The sequence below is a fragment of the Hoplias malabaricus genome, chromosome 11 (genome assembly GCF_029633855.1).
Source record: "Hoplias malabaricus isolate fHopMal1 chromosome 11, fHopMal1.hap1, whole genome shotgun sequence".
Lineage (NCBI taxonomy): Eukaryota > Metazoa > Chordata > Actinopteri > Characiformes > Erythrinidae > Hoplias > Hoplias malabaricus.
This window is the reverse complement of record NC_089810.1, coordinates 13,457,970-13,475,419: the sequence shown is the minus strand read 5'-3', so window position 1 is coordinate 13,475,419 and position 17,450 is coordinate 13,457,970. Positions and strand designations below refer to the sequence as shown.

Genomic DNA, 17,450 nt, shown 5'->3' with positions numbered 1-17,450 from the left:
TAAGGTAATAATAATATTACCTTAATAGTAATATTAAGGTCATAATAATCTTTCAACATGTTTCTATAAATGGTTTCATTTTCATTCCAGTAAGTAAAGTATGGTAAGTATTGCACGGCAGAGCATAAACATAGGCAAATGGAGACAGATGATTATATTTAATCCACACCAAAAATATAGATTAAACATTTGATAACTCATGGAATAATGCGTTTGTCAATTCTGCATAAAACCTTATGAAAGTTCATTGAAATCTATTAGGCATTGTCTCAAGTTAAGAGAGAAACAAAATATCTATCAAGATTAAAAAGTAAAAATAAAAAGCACAAACAGATAACAAAACAAATAAACAAACAAAACAAAAACCTGCACCTGGATCTTATGACTATTTTTCTTGCTGTAAAAATTTCAATAAATGCAATTAATATTTCAGAAAGCAATAACATCATTTTGTAAAGTACTGTAAAAACAAGATTATACATTTTATAAGAAATATCTCAATATCACAATCAAAATCAAAAACACAAAAACAAATACAAAATGCAAATTTACTACAACCAGAAACAACTATAACTTTTCATTGTGAACCCAACATAAAACACTCAACATATAAAACTCTGTACAACTTTAAAAGTGAAGTCACCATGTGATGTAGTTTTGGGAGCTAGACCACACCCCAATTACCTTTTCCACAGCTTCATTTATACCCCTTCACTCTCACTCCATCCCTGTGTTGAACAACGTTGCACCCACCACCACCCCGTCTCCTCCCTTTTTTATTCTGACCATTTAAGCCCTGGGGGGGGTTGGGTGCTGAGCCACCTCAAACTCCAGCCCAAACCTTCTGAGTTCACTCCCCTCTCCGACGCTTCTCTGGGTGTGGTCTTCGCTAGTAAAATGGAAGTATTTCGAAAACATTACACGTTGATTAGTGTGCGTACTAGGACCTGTCTATAAATGGAAACCGTACAAAGATCTTTTAGGTTTTAACTTTCCATTTCAGTTTTGGTGAAAATTTTACTAGCAAATACGAACTGACGCCTGCAACAAATTACAAAAAAATAAATAGTAATTTAATTTAGAAAATGGACAGGTTTTCCAGGCCATTGAAGAAAATGACCAGTCCAATTGTAACCAGCATAAAACTCATATTTAGGGATATTTCAGTTATGGAGGTATATTTTGTGCAAAACCCCTGAGCACCTGTGACGGTGAAATTTGTAGTTAGAGAATAGTCACACGTGTGTATCATTACATTTAAAGTCACAAAGAAAATCTCTTCAGGAGTCGTAAACCTGTCATCTTTTTTCCTCTCGAACAAATACAACTTAACAGTTACATATTCTTTACAGTTTCACAAATTCTTTATTGCAGGTGCACAAATCTAATTCTACACACACACACAAGTACAAAAATATCATACGCTTAGTTTTGCTACAGTTGCAGCGGTGAATATTGTGCAAAACACATTCACACACTCGTATGAAACAAGCACAAAAGTTGCATATTCACAAACCAATATGTGAATCTGTGCAATGTGAGTTGCACACCTGTATTTTTTAAAGGGGAAACTTTAAGGGGCACTGATCAGAGATCAGTGAACCCTTCTGACCAATCAGTGGACTCATTAGGCACCAAATATACCTCCATAATCAGTGCCCATGTGTCACGCCCTGGCCCTGTCCTATCTGTATTCCCTCCATGTGCTCATGTAGCACATGGCTCTGTTTATTGTTGTTCCTGTCTTTGCCCTAGACCCACCTTAGTCCTGTCTCTGTCCAATTGTCTCCAGGTGTTCCTAGTTTTTCTTGTCCTTATATACCCCTGTGGATTTAGTGCTCCTTGGTCTGGTCTTATGTGTGTATATGTGTGTTTCTGTTTACATGTGTCTACCCCAGTTCATGGCTCTTCCCTGTCTGTCTTTGTTTAGTTCATAGTTTAGTCTTGTCTAGTTTCCCTGTATCTACCCATGTTTGTCTTGTTTGTATTTTTGTTTCCGTCCTGTTTGATAAATTCCTTGCATTTACGTCCGTCTCCTTGTCCTCCCTGCAGCCGTGACACCATGTCACTGGTACCTGTCATGGTGGTTAAGGCAATATTCTCTTGTGTGCTCTTAGGATCCAAAATTGCAGGTGCTTTGCCACACTGATCAGAGCTTTAGAGCAAGTCTTACGTCCTTTGTGTTATGGAAACACACAACAATGAGGCCAATCCTGACCTGCTTTCAGAATATCAGTCTTATCAGACTTTTAGGTCCAAAAGCCACAATAAACACAGTACCAAGACTTGATGTAGTATCTGGATGATATCCCTGGTGTACCTGGATCATCAGCTAAAATATTGGAGTAATAATTTACTAAGATATATAATTTTAACACATAGTTAATATAATTAGTATAGCTTTTCTTGATCTTCGTAACATTGCCAAGCTAAGAAAGGTCATATCCCTGTTTAAGACAGAAAAATTAGTATGTGCTTTCATTACTTTAAGTCTAGACTACTGCAATGCACTTTTATCAGGATATTACCGCAAGCTAACAATTCAGCTAGTTCAGATGGCTGCAGCCAGGGTCTTTAAGAACTCTGGGCTCAGACACTGTCACTGTATTCAAGTCTAGGTTCAAAACTCACTTGTGTAGTTTAGCTTTTGGAAATTAAATTTCCCTTTAGATGAAGGTTGTAGTTCAAAGGGTTCATGCTGTCATCCTGCTGCTCTGCATGCAATCTCTCTGGCTTGTGGATCGTGGGGTGGATGGATGGATGGTGTTTTAGGGTGTTCTCCGTCTATCTTTCCATCTTGTCCTCTCTTTTTAGTTAATCAGTTATATTCCAATCTTCTGGAATCACTTTACTTTCTGTGAAAATGTTCATGTTCTCTGTACAACATGAATGCAAAACACAGCTAATCTGTGTAGACTTTTCCAAGTAAATGACTGCCCACCTGACACTGATGAAAAACAAACCGTTGGTGTCTCCTGCTACCAACCCCAGACCAGCTGTGACCTTTTACATAATTTTAAGTGGTTTTGACTAGAGGAGGACTGTTGCATTTGTTTGGTTCACCAGGATTTTTTAATATTTATTTTTTGTTGTTGATCTTTTGTCCTGTTTCTGGATTTCTGTAAAGCTGCTTTGCAACAAAATCAGTTGTAAAAAGCACTATATAAATACATTTTGACAGTCAATAATTGATATTCAGAAATATCTCACACTTTATACAATAAAGGATAATTCATGATTATCCACTGCCCTTCTGCAAAAAAGTTCTTTAATAAAGAAAAATACTCTTTCATAAATTACTCTTTTCTTCCACTTCCTTGTTCAATGCAGCTATTCAGTCTTTCTCATGTTGGAGAAACAGGTGAAGCCTCTTAAACTTTTGTTTTATGGTTGGAATGTACTTGGTATGTGCTTGATTCTGTAAAACAGCAGAATACATTTAAAAAAAGAAGGGGAAGTAAGAATATATTTTTCACCTTTATGTGGCATGACCATTCTTGTTTGGACTGCTTTTTTTCCTCCTCTAAAGAGTTGAAAAAATAAAAATAAAGTTTAAATTAATTTTTATTTTACAAATTAAAAAAAAAACATTTAGAGAACACACCTGTATTGTTCATCCATCCATCATCTGTAACCGCTTATCTAGTTCAGGGTCCAATGTGTCCAGAGCCTACCTGGAGGGGGCGCCAGTCCTTCACAGGGCAACACACACACACACAAATTGAGTTGCCAATCCACCTACCAATGTGTGTTTTTGGACTGTGGGAGGAAACCCACGCAGACACGGGGAGAACACACTACACTCCTCACAGACAGTCACCTGGAGCGGGAATCGAACCCACAACCTCCAGGCCCCTGGAGCTGTGTGACTGCGACACCTACCTGCTGCACCACCATGCATTTGTAAATAGAACCAATTCAAAAAGCTGTGAGAATAATCTCAATACACTGGATCATTAAAGACATTAAAATACACAGAACAAGAAATATCCTGTTCTCAGGCCTCAAACTGTGGAAAGGATGTAGCTGGATTCATTGTCTCTGATTGTGTGCATTTAATATTTTTAATATTCTTCTTTCAGCAAAATGATTTGCCTTGTATTGATCATTAACAGGGGCGCCATGGTCAATGAATAGTCATTAACAGACGATGAAATACCAACAAAGACTTTTTTTTCACCACAAATTTGGAGGTATTTTGTCGTCAAAGCTGTACTGTAGATTAGTTTTTTCTTCTTCTTTCATATGTGAAATGTTATGATGGTGTTATGTGAAATGCTTCAGTTAATAAGTCTCATGATGGAAAGGAAAACCATTAAATTAGGTGGCTAGATTTGAAATTGTGTTAAATTACTTGCTAGGTTTTGCTTCAGCATTGCTATGTCTGTTCCACTTTTACCAGTTCAACACACGTTAACACACCACCATCACCAGGTCAGAGAAATATCCAACACACAAACCATACTTGCTCTGTGGTGGGCTCTGACCATTCAAGAACAGGGTGAAAGTGGGCAAACAACGTATGCAGAGCAACAGATGTACTGTCTGTAAGTGTATAATTACACAGTGTCCCTGTATGGTCATTGGAGCTGAGTGAATAGACAGTGAGTGTAGCAGCCATTATGTTATGGTTGATAGGTGTACACTATAACATGACTTCATCATCCTTATTGTATCTTACATTTTATTACATACCATTAAAATTATTAATATCTTGCTTTAAAGGGAGAAACATTGAATAAAAGTGACGGCTGCTGTGATAACTTTTCCTTGAATGCAACCAGCTACAAGCCATTGGTGAAATTCCCATGGGCTTTGAGGGATTTATAGTTTGGGAACTGTTCACAGATTTTTGTGTTTTCATAATGAAAACAAGATTGGATCAGCATTGTTAAAAGATGGTAGTTTATCCAAATAAACGTCCATTTTTGTCTTTGCAGAGTTTGTTTTGCTAGGGAATATTTTGACTTTGTTTATGATTCTCATTAGTGCTGTCACTGCTGCCTAAGAATAAAACAAATGTATATTCTTTGTTGTTTTCACTGTGTCAGCTGATTAAAAGGTAGTTTAAGATAGTAAACTTGTTTAGTTGGTAGACGATTTTATAGACTAGCAGGGTCATTACCTGTCATATATTATATAGCTTCCTATCGACATTGGTGTAAAAGCAGGTCTATTAGATTGACAAAGCCAGGGTATGTTTCAACCTTGCGCTCAGTGATTCTTTGTAGGATCTGGACCTACAACCTGAACTGGATTAATGTGTAACGTGGGATGCAGGGAGGAATGAGAAGTAAATTAGCACTTATCTCTATCTTCTTCAGCAAATCATGCTGGACACCCCACATGGAGTGTAACAGAGATAGTTTAATGGAAGAATATCACAGTTTCCCTGTACAATACTGTTCTATGGGCTTACAAATAGAATGTTAACACGCAGGCCATAGACTCTGCGAGAGACACCATAGTTGAATAGCAAGCTACAGCCATTTATTCTCACGTCTCAATCCTCACGTTCCACCGTCAGACAGACTTTTCTAGCTTTTCTTACTTTTTGTACCTATCACCTGTACTACTCATCCTTTCCACAAGGATTCTGAAGTGTGCTATTTCTTCCACAACCTTTGCATCTAAATTAAAGTGCCCTTTTTAAATACAGGAATGTGAGCATCTGTGCACCTATTTCTCCTATTGACCTTGATGCCAAAATCAAAAACTATAACAGTCATAAGATTTATTAGTTCATTCATTGTCTGTAACCGCTTATCCAGTTCAGGGTCATGGTGTGTCTGGAGCCTTCCCACAATCACTGGGCGCAAGGCAGGACCACACCCTGTAGCGGAAGTCTTTCACAGTGTGACACACGCTCACACCTAGGGACACTTTTTGAGTCACCATTCCACTTACCAGCGTGTTTCTGGACTGTGGGAGGAAATCAGAGCACCTGGAGGAAACCCATGAAGACACAGGGAGAACACACCAAACTACTCACAGACAGTCACCAGGAGTGGGACTTGAACCCACAACCTCCAGGTCCCTGGGGCTGTGTGACTGCGATAATATCCGCTGCACCACCGTGCCATAAGATTTAACTGGAATATTGCTTTATCAAATGTCTTTTAATGTTATGCATGATGTCAAGCTAAATATGGACATACACCCTACTGTTCACTCTCTGATGATGTAAAAACAGTGTATAATTCAACAAGGACCTAGGCTTAGGGCAATAAAGGGTCAAGCACATTAACTTGACCAAAAAAACAAAACAAAAAACAAATTAACAAATAAAAAAACTGCCTGAATTCCAATGCCATACATTTTGCAGGCCATTAAATAGAAACCAAACTACATATTAGGGGTGGAGGATATGGTTCTAAAATAATATCACAATATTGCAGGGTATTTTGCCGATAACCATATTATTGGTAATAAGGTAAAACAGTAACAAATATTTTTATTAATTTCAAGAACACACTATTGCAACAAAATAAATATTATATTAATCATATTAAATTAAAAATATTCTTAGATAATATCAAATGCAAGATTGACCAGAGTGTATAACTTACAAACTACATAGCTACAAAACTATGCTTAAATAAGAGCCTGTCTTGGATTAATACCAAACCACCTTCACACTTCCCTTTTTGTGGAGCTAATTTCTCCACCTCAGAGCCACTTCCCACTGCACTTGTCACTGTGCCTAAATGACTCATGTAATGAGTGTATTCCATGTCATCACGTTATAATTTTTTTTTATCGTTTTTTAAATTATGATTATATTACACAAATGCAGGTGATGTCACTACTTAGGGGAGACTTAACACATGTATAACTAGGGTGACCAGACGTCCTCTTTTACCCGGACATGGCCTCTTTTTCAGACTTAAAAAACGTCCGGGCGGAATTTCACAAACGTCTGGGATTTTGTTTTTCTAGAACTTACATATAATTCCGAGAAGCGTTTCGTTCACAAACTAGTCCCGCCCTCCCCTACTCCGATTGGTTCGCTTGAGTGAGAAGAGGGCGTGGTGAAGTAGCCTAAAATCTTCGGATTGGACGGTCTGGCTGTAGCGTTATTGGTCGATAACCTTCTCTGTAAACATTTAATTGGTCAGTCTGCACGTCAGTTGAAAATGTACACCCTTTGAGTCTAGCAGCCATAGTTTCATGACCAGTAGTACACTGTACCGAGAGTCAGCGCAGAGGGCGCTCTCTCTCTTTCTCTGAGGAGGAGGAGGAACAGAGTATATTTCCGCTCTGTTAGCGTCTCGTTGCATAGAAACAGAGGAGCTGCATGAGAAAGACTAGCAGTGGCGCTAACACTAGAGGAGCTAAATAGACATGCCGAGCCAATTTACTGAGGGATTTCATTCAGAATTAAGGTCGCGTTTAGTCTGTGATTAAAGCTCTCAGAGATTTGCGGTGGGTTTGCTGACACTTAACCACGAGCCTGTTGTTTATCTCTTTTCTCACAGCTAACCTTCACTGCACAGCTGTGATTTCACATGAAGACGAGGTACAGGCTTCAGCCCCGTCTTCGGCGGAAGTTTTATAAACTAGACGAGCTAATGTAGGTGTATGCTGCTGTTATTCAGACAGGGTAGACAGTAGTCTGTTGACGGACTCCTCGTTAGCTAACGTTAACAGTACAAGACCGAAGAGACAAACGTTATATGTGATTGAGTGCCGGCTAACGGGGCTAGCGGTTAACGGTGCCGTTAATCTTGTCTGAGAATGGCGGAGGATGCGAACAGTTTTCCTGAACTGGAACAGGACAAATACGACGCAGACGAACAGGTGAAGATTATCTGCCTCGGAGACAGTGCCGTTGGCAAATCTAAGTAAGTTTTGTCATTCAGGGCATTTTAATAAACCCAGGTTTGCCGTCGGTTTTCTCAGCCTTCGGTGTTCTTAGTTTGAAAACGGCTCAGGCTGAGTGCTGTCATGTCTTTGACTTTTGCATAATTCTTTTACTTCATTAGCTTGCGGTTAATGACCGCACATATTTAAAACCAGCCTTTCCTCTCAGTAATTTGGGAGAATTCTGAAAGCTTCTATTTGTACTGTTCACTCCGCAGTGTATAACTTACAAACTACATAGCTATAAAACTATGCTTAAATAAGAGCCTGTCTTCGATTAAAAAAATCAAAGATTGGGCATAAATCTATCAATTTAGTTTGCAACATTTTAACTCTGTAAATATATTTTAAATTACATTTGAAGCACAATACAGTGAAGCCTGTTCCATTTGGAACAGAGATAATTTGCATATACCAGCCATAAAGAAATATAAACACAAAAATATAGGATAACAATGTTTGATAACATGATGCTTTCTAAACCCTGGCATTGGATTTCTCTTACAGGTTAATGGAAAGATTCCTTATGGATGGATAGTATCCTTTGATAAGAATGGTTTATTGTTGTGTTTAGTTTGTGTCTGTCAGTCTGTCTACTGCACAAAATTATTAATACCTGTGCCCAATTTTGAATCACGGTGAATTTACATGTGATCAAAAGGTTTCTTACTGCCGAAATAATATGAATACTTGACAACAGACAGTAAGACAACATGCTAGATATTCATTCATTCATTATCTGTAAGCGCTTATCCAGTTCAGGGTCACGGTGGGTCCAGAGCCTACCTGGAATCATTGGGCGCAAGGCGGGAATACACCCTGGAGGGGGTGCCAGTCCTTCACAGGGCAACACACACATTCACTCACACCTACGGACACTTTCGAGTCGCCAATCCACCTGCAACGTGTGTTTTTGGACTGTGGGAGGAAACCGGAGCACCCAGAGGAAACCCACGCGGACACGGGGAGAACACACCAACTCCTCACAGACAGTCACCCGGAGCAGGAATCGAACCCACAACCTCCAGGCCCCTGGAGCTGTGTGACTGCGACACTACCTGCTGCGCCACCGTGCCGCCCAAAACATTATTATAAGACTACAAATATGACATCTTTCCATCAATCAATCTATCAGTCAGTCAATGCATGAATGAATGATCAATTTGTCGGTGTGTCTTTAAGTGTGGTTTCAAAAAGGGTATTAAATCCTTATCGCATCTGTTAGTCGTCCTCAGCAGCTGTCAACCTATGCTCTGACTTTGTACAAGTACACCACTACCATCAATGGAAGGCCTGTTTTAGTTGGTAAGTTGGTCTGTGTGCTTTTTATACACTTCTAAAAACAAACTTCAGATGGCCAGTATTGAAAGACATTTAAGTGAAGTTTAACTCAGCAGTTTTCGGACAACGTTTGAAACAAATATGATAAAAACATATAAACAAAATCACCACATTGCTGTGTTCTTTCAGGGTATAAATATACAAAATGTAATTAATGTAGAAGTGTTTTTAAATATGGACTTTGAATCCTAGGAACCTTATTCATTATGTTTATTTAAAGGCCTCTGTTTTAGACATCATCAAATACATTTTCTGTGAAATATGTAAAATTTCTAGGAGTCTTGGATTACAGAGTTAAACATTTATTTATAGGTTTAAGCTGTTACTCCTGTGTTCAGGGTAGGTTAACAAAGCATGAAAAACAAAAGCATTTATGTATGTATGTATGTATGTGTGTATGTATGTAACAGATTTCTGGGACACAGCTGGGCAGGAGCGGTTTCAGAGCATGCACGCATCTTACTACCACAAAGCACATGCTTGTATTATGGTAAACACTACTGCTTTGAACTGCTTTGACTCACACTCAGCATAGTATCTTTCAGTAGTGATAATGGGTAAAGAAGTCAGATGTACTTTTTAAGTAACTTTATGTATGTCCATATTTACTAAAAGGTCTTTGATGTCCAGAGGAAAATAACTTATAAGAATCTTGCCAACTGGTATAAAGAGCTGCGAGAATACAGACCAGAAATCCCTTGTCTGGTAGTTGCTAACAAAATAGATGGTGAGTATTATTTCAGTTTCATAAAGTCCTTGATAAATGTGTCACAAACTTACAGGCACTGACTCTCATTTTACATCTTTACTGTTTTGTTCTATCAGCTGACATGAGGGTGACACAGAAGAGCTTTAACTTTGCTAAGAAGCTGGGACTGCCTTTCTACTTTGTATCTGCTGCTGATGGGACCAATGTGGTTAAGGTGACATTTAAACACTGCTCATTTAAAGACGCAATTATAATACGTCACCCTTGGTGATCCAACAACAGAGATGTAAAAATGTATTATTTAATTTTTATATACACTCACTGTCAAAAAAATAGTTGCAGCCAGAAGGAATCCTCCAATAGGAGTGAAACATGGTGTGTAGGTATGACACTGTGAGATATTCCAATGACTGATGGATTGTCTGACACGCGTGGAGTGACCAAGCAGCTACAATTGCGGACATTGAGTGAGCAGTGATGCCTGCCAAGAATCATCCTGTAAGTGCTAGCTCCACTGGCAGATGGCTGCAGGGCTATAGGCATGCAGACGGTTACAATGACTGCCCTTAAAACCATGTTAACGTCGCCAAAGACTGCAATGGTATTGTGCCAGACTTTCATGGAAGCAGGTATTCGTCAGTGACTCCCAGCTCCTTTGTGAATACACTGGGGTCTTTGTCAAGATCACGGATCACCTTTGGTCTTTATTACAGGCAATTTATAGCCCAATGCTACATTAATGAGGTCCTGCAACCAGTGGCCCTACCTTTTCTGAACGTATCCTGAAACCTTTATGCAACTATTTTTTTTTTCATGATGCTTGTATACGTAGTTCTGTTTGTCGTGTTGCTTGTTCTTGTGTGTATAAAGTCTCAGTAATGTGTATCATTTAGATACAGGACATTAATGAATGTGGTGTTTAGTGCATTTTGGAACAAAACATTTCATATGCACTGATAGTGTAATGCGCTTAAATGTGTTTCCAGGTTTTTAAAGATGCAATTAACTTGGCCTTGTCCTACAAAAAGAACTCCAGTGACTTTATGGACGAGGTGATGAGAGAACTGGAGGTGAGTGCCTTACCTATAATTCTGTGTTCTATCTATTTAGTGTATTTTACATTATTTTTCATTGATGTGTGCTTCTCTGCTGCAGAATTTTGAGCTGGAGAACAAAGAAGAATCATCATCATCAGATAAAGAGGGGAAAACGGACTGAGCTTGATCTTTTCTCCCTGCTTCTGTTGGTAACCGTAAAGCTGAATGTCGGCCAAACAATGTTGTGGCAAGACTGTGCTGGTGAAATCATGGCTGCTCATAAAACCATCCTGAAGACATGTTGAAACTACCTGGAAAAAAGTACCACCTCAGACCTTTGATGACATTAGTATACTGAAATTTTGTATGGAATTGATAGACTTTGCATAGTATACAGAATTGCTTAGATATAAGTTTTTTCAGGACTTTAAGTATGCTGATCACAGACTGAAAAAAAAAAAACGTAAAAAGGGAAAGACTGGTATTAAATACACGGAGGTGTTGAAATTTCACTAAAAATGTTATTAAACAGTAGGTCCTATTCAACGAGAGTTGGCAGTATGCTGTAAATTCACACTGTGTGTGTGTGTGTTAGACCTAAAATACACGTTCGGCTATTTAAGTCCAATCACTAATTTATTTAGAAATAATTATAAATGGGTTCGCTATAAGAAAGGAAGATAAAACAAAAATAGAGAAAAAACAATAGTCTCCAAAACAAAACTTGTCACTATTACATTTACTATATTTACCGTTTTTTTTACTTTTGGTCCAGATGTAAGTCTTAAAGCATTTATAGAGAAAAACATGAGAATCAACATTTTCTTTGAATTGTGTATTATTCATAAAAGCTGTTGATGTTCTCAGAGCAATGGACGGTCCACACAAAGTCTCCCCAAAACAGCGAAAGGTGAAGGGTGCACACACTTAATACGGAACAAATATTGTCTTTAATTGTTGAGATTTTCTATGTTTTTCCCAGACCCTGACAAATGAATAACAACAAATAATTTAAGACTAGTTCGTGATGCTTGCTAGTTGTTATATGTTTGTGTACAGGGGTGAGAGGAGATTCTTCAGTAAGATGGACACCTTTAATACCTGTGATGTTTTAGCGGAAAGCCTCTGTAAACCTGTTGTAGATGGTTTTTCATTCTTTTGATACTGTGAGAAGCAGTGGTAGGCAACCAGTCTATTTATAGGATATTTTTGTTAAAGCACTACATTAATGTCCCAGCAGCCTGTGCTTAGTAAAGGGCTGAGTGTGGCATTAGTGTGATGGTAAAACTTCTTGAACCCATTTTGCCATTCTATGGGTTATTTACTGTTGGGTGCCTGTATGAGACACATGTAATTAAGCCACAGCTTGTCCAGTGGTAGATTTGCTCGGGTGATTTATGACAAATATCAATGTTAAATCAATATTTTGCACAAACTGTGAAGTTGTTCTGTGTTTTGTAGTATGAAGCACCATGTGCATACTAGTCATTTAAAATCTAGCTGAAATCTATGAATGTGTTTTAGACTGCAAACTCATTTTTATTGTGGCTGCTTTTATTGAGCCTTTGGTGATCATGTGGGAGCATATTTGTATGAGCTGCAATTAAATACTGTTGCTTATATTACCTTGTCTTTGTTCTAGCAATGAGGCAGTAGCTGGCTTTACTAGAATCAGTACATATATCTGGGTGAGTACTTCACTGGCAGCGGTAACAGTGGGTCGGGAACTGGTTGATTAATGGATACAGTGTCTTTTAAATGACTGTGTGTATGCTTCATTGAAGAAATGGCCTGGAAAAAAAAGTTGAGATACTGCAAAAATGATGTGCAAATCATTTAGTTGATACTAATATAAATATAACATTTCAAATAAAAAATTAAATAAATTACCCATTATGAATTTGTTGCCAAACATGTTCCAAATAAAGTGGAGACAGGGGCATGTTCACCACTGTGTTGCATTTTCTCTACTTTAAACAACACTGTAAATAGTTTGGAACAGAGGAGATCAACTGTAGTTTTAAACCCTGCAGATAATGGATTGGCCTTGTCCTACTGAAATAAGCAAGGCTTTCCCTCCAAAACCCCTATATATCATTTAGCGTTAACGGTGCCATCAGAGGTGTGCATTTCACCCATGTGCACTAATGTTCTGGGAAGTTTCTGAGCCCATGCAGTGATTTCTACTACAGAAACGATACGTTTTAATGTGAGACCCAAAGATCACAGCCAGCTACTGCTGGGTCGCTGTACTGTTTGTACAGAGTTGTTGCACTGTTTGTCCACATAGTTTTTCATAGAATGGTGAACATCACCCCATCTTTAATTCCAAATGATTCAGCACCTCAGATGCTCATTTAAAACCCAGTCATTACATAAATTTGTATCTTTTTTTTTTGTCTTTTTTGGAACATGTTGATGGTACAAAATTCACAATTGGGCTTTTATTTTTCAGAAAATAAATTAATTTCAACATGTGCAAAATGATCATTTGCAACTAAATAGAGGATTTAAACGATTTGCTCATCATTGCACTGTCTCTTCAGGAAGTGGGATTTGAAGACTGATTGGCTACGTTATGTTTGACGTTTGCTTCTTGAGATTTTGGCTTGAGGGATGCGGTTTATTTTGCATACCCAGTAATGTAAACCAGGACAGCATTTTACAGTATGCATGGCTCAATAATGAATTAAAAACGTGCCTTAATTCAGGTTGATCAGTTTAGTGACACATGATCTCAACCTGAAAACTGGAATACACAGTTACACAGTGACTCTTCAGGACATGAAAATTCATCAGAAAACAATGATAAATGCATTTCTTACCCTTTTTATTGTGCTTTTGTTGGTCAGGGAACAAGATTGACAACTCTACCGAGCATAGTAATGTGAATGATGTGTTTTATTTCACGTTTCCCCCAACCATTTTTGTTAAATATGGTAAAGTTACAAAAAAAAGAAAAAAAAAAAAAAGAAATTATTTGCAATTTCCATTGCCACACTTTTATTAAAGAATCAAAGCCCTCCTGTATCTGAGCTGCATCACTGAAGAGGAAGGGGGAAGTCTCTTTAATGCAGTCAGTCACTCAAAAGCTTGCTGGAGTTCAACCAAAAACAAAACCTGATACTCAAAACCAGAACTGAAAAATCCATGAAAAGCCCAGAAAAAAACAGGACAGGTTAGTGTCATACTTTACAAAACATAAAAATGCATGTGACTCATACCAAAAGAGGAAAAAAAAAATCCTAGGTAAAATGCAAGATGCAGCTGGAACTGTCTGGAGTTCTCAAGATTTCCAGGAGGTGGCACCATAGTGCTGATTCTAACAGCTTCAGACCTCAACCAAACTAGTGTCAAAAGAAATCTAAAACTACATACTTTTTGGCACGTTCTTTTTTTCTTTTCTTCTTTCACTTGTAATTACTAATCACTCCACACAGACACAAGCACAAAAATAAATATCCCAAATAAAGAAAGGGGATGAGGAGAGTGCAGGAAAATGAAAATGTCAGACCAATGCATGAATGTCAGAGGCTCAGAGAGAGGACTGATAGATGTGAAGATGGCTGATGGGTGAAGGCTGTCAGTTTAGAATCCAGTGCAGAGCAGAAGTACACAAGTCATCTACTCTCTCTCTTTCTCTCTTGTTCTCAGAAAGGGCCCTATACAATAAAGCCATGTCATAAACATGTGTTCTGCTTTCTTAATACATACAACGTCATACACTGGTTTGGTAACACTGGAGAGAACCATAAATAATTCACTCGTGAAGCTACTTCCACGTCTCCAGATTAAAATGTCAGATATAATTACTTTAAATTTAAAATGACTGAGCTTTAATAATAATAAAAAGGAAAGAATATGCACTGGAGAACAACATGAATGGAAGTCACAGTTTTCTCAGGGTTCTGACTCCAAATGAACACAGTTTTTTCTCTGCACCCTTCTAGATTCTGTAGAGGTTGAAAAAATTGGAAGGCCTCGTTGTAAATCTGGGAAAATTAAGTTTTGTTCTCTTCTCACTCTATTGTTAATGGCTTAATGAGAAAAAAAAATTTAATTTGAGTGTTTAATTGACGGGGTTAACATCTGTAACATTTTAATTAAATGCCAAAAATCGTATTTATTTTACACAAATAATTTCCTGATTCTCTGGAATATATTTGATAATATCCCATCATCTGATTGGCTAACTTGTGTTATATCTCATTTGAAAAGGCTCCTAAATTTCCAAGTGTATATTTAGACTAAAAACATGTGAATGCTGGAGAAGGGAAATGAAAATCCAAAGTTCTCATTCTTCTCTTGGGATGTGTGGCTGTTCATTTCCCTTTTCCAGCATTTCCATCACAAGCCCCACACTCAAAGTGGAAGAAATAAAAAGTCTGACTAGTGAGACTTCCACAAATCCCAGTTTCATCCAGGGACATAACGGCTAGAAGGGCACAAGGGAAAGCTCTGTGATCTGGATTCAGACTCAATGATGAGATGCTAATTTGGAAACACAGCCACCAGGAGGCTTCCACAAATTGTTCCTGGCGGCTTCATGGGATAAGAGGTGGCTCCAGAAACTTCATCAGGAAGATGCACCGTGAAAGGGTTGTCCTTGGCTCTTCAAGTCTGACTTCACTTTGTTGCTTTAGGGATTCCAACACCAGTGATGGCCCATAGGCGTTTCTGTGTTTTAGCACGAGCTACTGTCCGCGTTTCACATTATTGTCTTTGACAGTTCTTCAGACATTTATTAACTTATCAATTCATGGCCACACACCCTTTCTTTTGTTCTTATGTTCCCTATGCAGAACTCTGGCATGATGTTCGTGTGAGATGCGTTTCTCGGTGGGACGATGGAAATGAGGTGATGGAACTGGACACATGAGAATGAATGGCTTGAATGCTAGCACCTTGTTTTGTGCAAATCATCCCCAAACTCTGTCCATACAAAGAATAAAATCTTTTCACCTTTTTCGACAGGTGGTTAACTATGCATATATGCCAAACATTCATATATAGATCTATATATTTTTTTATTTTTAAAAATTTATATGAAAACTATTGTATATACATTGCTTGTGATTGATATAAAAAGCAAATCATTTGTAATTTGTCCATATTTACACTTGTGAGTTTTGAAAGGACAACTTTTTTTTAGCTTTGTTTTGTAGTCATTCTAAAATTCAATCTAAGTTTAATTAATATAAAATTATTCTAAGCATTATATTTCACAAGCTACAAAATCCACCTATGATGGGGTTTAACAGAAAACAAAGAATAATCATAATAATAATAATTAAAAAACAAAACCGAAAGCCCAAATGAACTGCCTAAATGCTTCAGTGCTTAGAGCTGAAGAGCCCCTGAGCCACATGAGCCCCTGTGTAGTGGCTCAGAAAATCTCTTACAATTATAGATTCTGCCTTCTGTTTTTTTTTTATGAGATCTTAAACATCTGTCAGTAACATGCAGCTGAGCTACCGTGTATGGTAAAAATGCTTCATGTCCCACGGTGGCCTCATTACTGCGCACACAAACACACGTGCACACTCTTATTGCGTAGCTGATCTCAAATTGACTTAAAAATCACCAAATGAAAACTAAAATAGAGTGAAGATGGTTTAGACTTTGGGTAAAATTTGATATGGAGGAATATTCATGTGTGAGTGTGCTGTTCGTTGACAGTGTCGTAGATGATGTCAAGTACTTAGTAGCGTGTGTTGTGTACGAGACAGAGGGAGTCGACGCACTCGCCACCGTGGGACGCCCTAATTGTAGGCGGAAGACCTAGTTTTGATAAACCACAATATATTCATCAAATAAAGCAAGAGAAAAAAAGGGGTGGTACAATGCGCTGTTAACAAATCTGATACCTATCACACCTAGTGATGTGATTTTTCATGCTACAGTCCATAAAAGGATGACCATTAGGAAAAAAAAAAATCAACAGTGTCTTTATATAGAATACCATATATAAGTTTTATATTTATGACAAAATGTTATATCCATATATCTATATACTTTTCTGTCAAATATATATATGTATATAATTGGTAAAAATGAGTAAATTATTGATGGAATAAACATCATCTAAGGGAGAGAGACTAGTGCCCTTTTGCACAGTTCATCCTTTTCTTTGTCTCTCTCCTTTTTTCAAAGCTATGTAAATACATTGAGATATCCTATCTAATGTCACATTCCCTCTGGGATTCCCAAAAGGAAAAGTCTGATTATGAAAAAGCCACTAGTGTTGGTTTAACATTCTCCAGATGTAATACGTCCCTCAGCCAGAAGGGGGCGAGCGGCAGGTAGAAAGAACCCAACCTCGCCCACTCTGCTCATCCATGTATTAGAAAAGATTCTGAAAGGCAACTGAACTTCCCTCTTCCAACATCATCCCTCCTTTTGTTGTTATTATTTCCATGTTTTTTTTTTTGAATGACTGGGGGAACCCTAAGTGGCGGATAGCAATAGGCCGATGGTACGGAAAGGAGGGGAAACAGGGA

At 38.0% G+C, this 17,450-nt stretch overlaps 1 protein-coding gene across 2 annotated transcripts; it reads left to right on the top strand.

Annotated features, from left to right (window-relative positions):
• Positions 1–7,197: 7,197 nt before the first annotated feature.
• On the top strand, positions 7,198–17,248 carry rabl2 (RAB, member of RAS oncogene family-like 2). 2 transcript variants are annotated; one of them, XM_066685390.1, is made up of 9 exons: positions 7,198–7,385; positions 7,479–7,844; positions 8,371–8,400; positions 9,089–9,168; positions 9,615–9,694; positions 9,820–9,931; positions 10,030–10,127; positions 10,900–10,983; positions 11,069–17,248. In XM_066685390.1, exons 2-9 carry the CDS (start codon positions 7,738–7,740, stop codon positions 11,129–11,131), a joined length of 654 nt encoding a protein of 217 aa, XP_066541487.1. In that variant the 5' UTR covers positions 7,198–7,385; positions 7,479–7,737; the 3' UTR covers positions 11,132–17,248. The 2 variants fall into 2 exon arrangements, with proteins under 2 accessions (XP_066541487.1, XP_066541486.1); XM_066685389.1 differs by having other exon boundaries at positions 7,198–7,844.
• Positions 17,249–17,450: the final 202 nt, after the last annotated feature.

What these genes read in the sequence shown, in the direction of transcription:
- rabl2 (XM_066685390.1), top strand. Translation starts at nt 7,738, where the DNA reads ATGGCGGAGGATGCGAACAGTTTTCCTGAACTGGAACAGGACAAATAC. An exon ending in AGATTCCTTATGGATGGATA is followed by an intron (nt 8,401 to 9,088) that starts GTATCCTTTGAT and finishes CGCATCTGTTAG; the next exon opens with TCGTCCTCAGCAGCTGTCAA. An exon ending in AAGCACATGCTTGTATTATG is followed by an intron (nt 9,695 to 9,819) that starts GTAAACACTACT and finishes ATTTACTAAAAG; the next exon opens with GTCTTTGATGTCCAGAGGAA.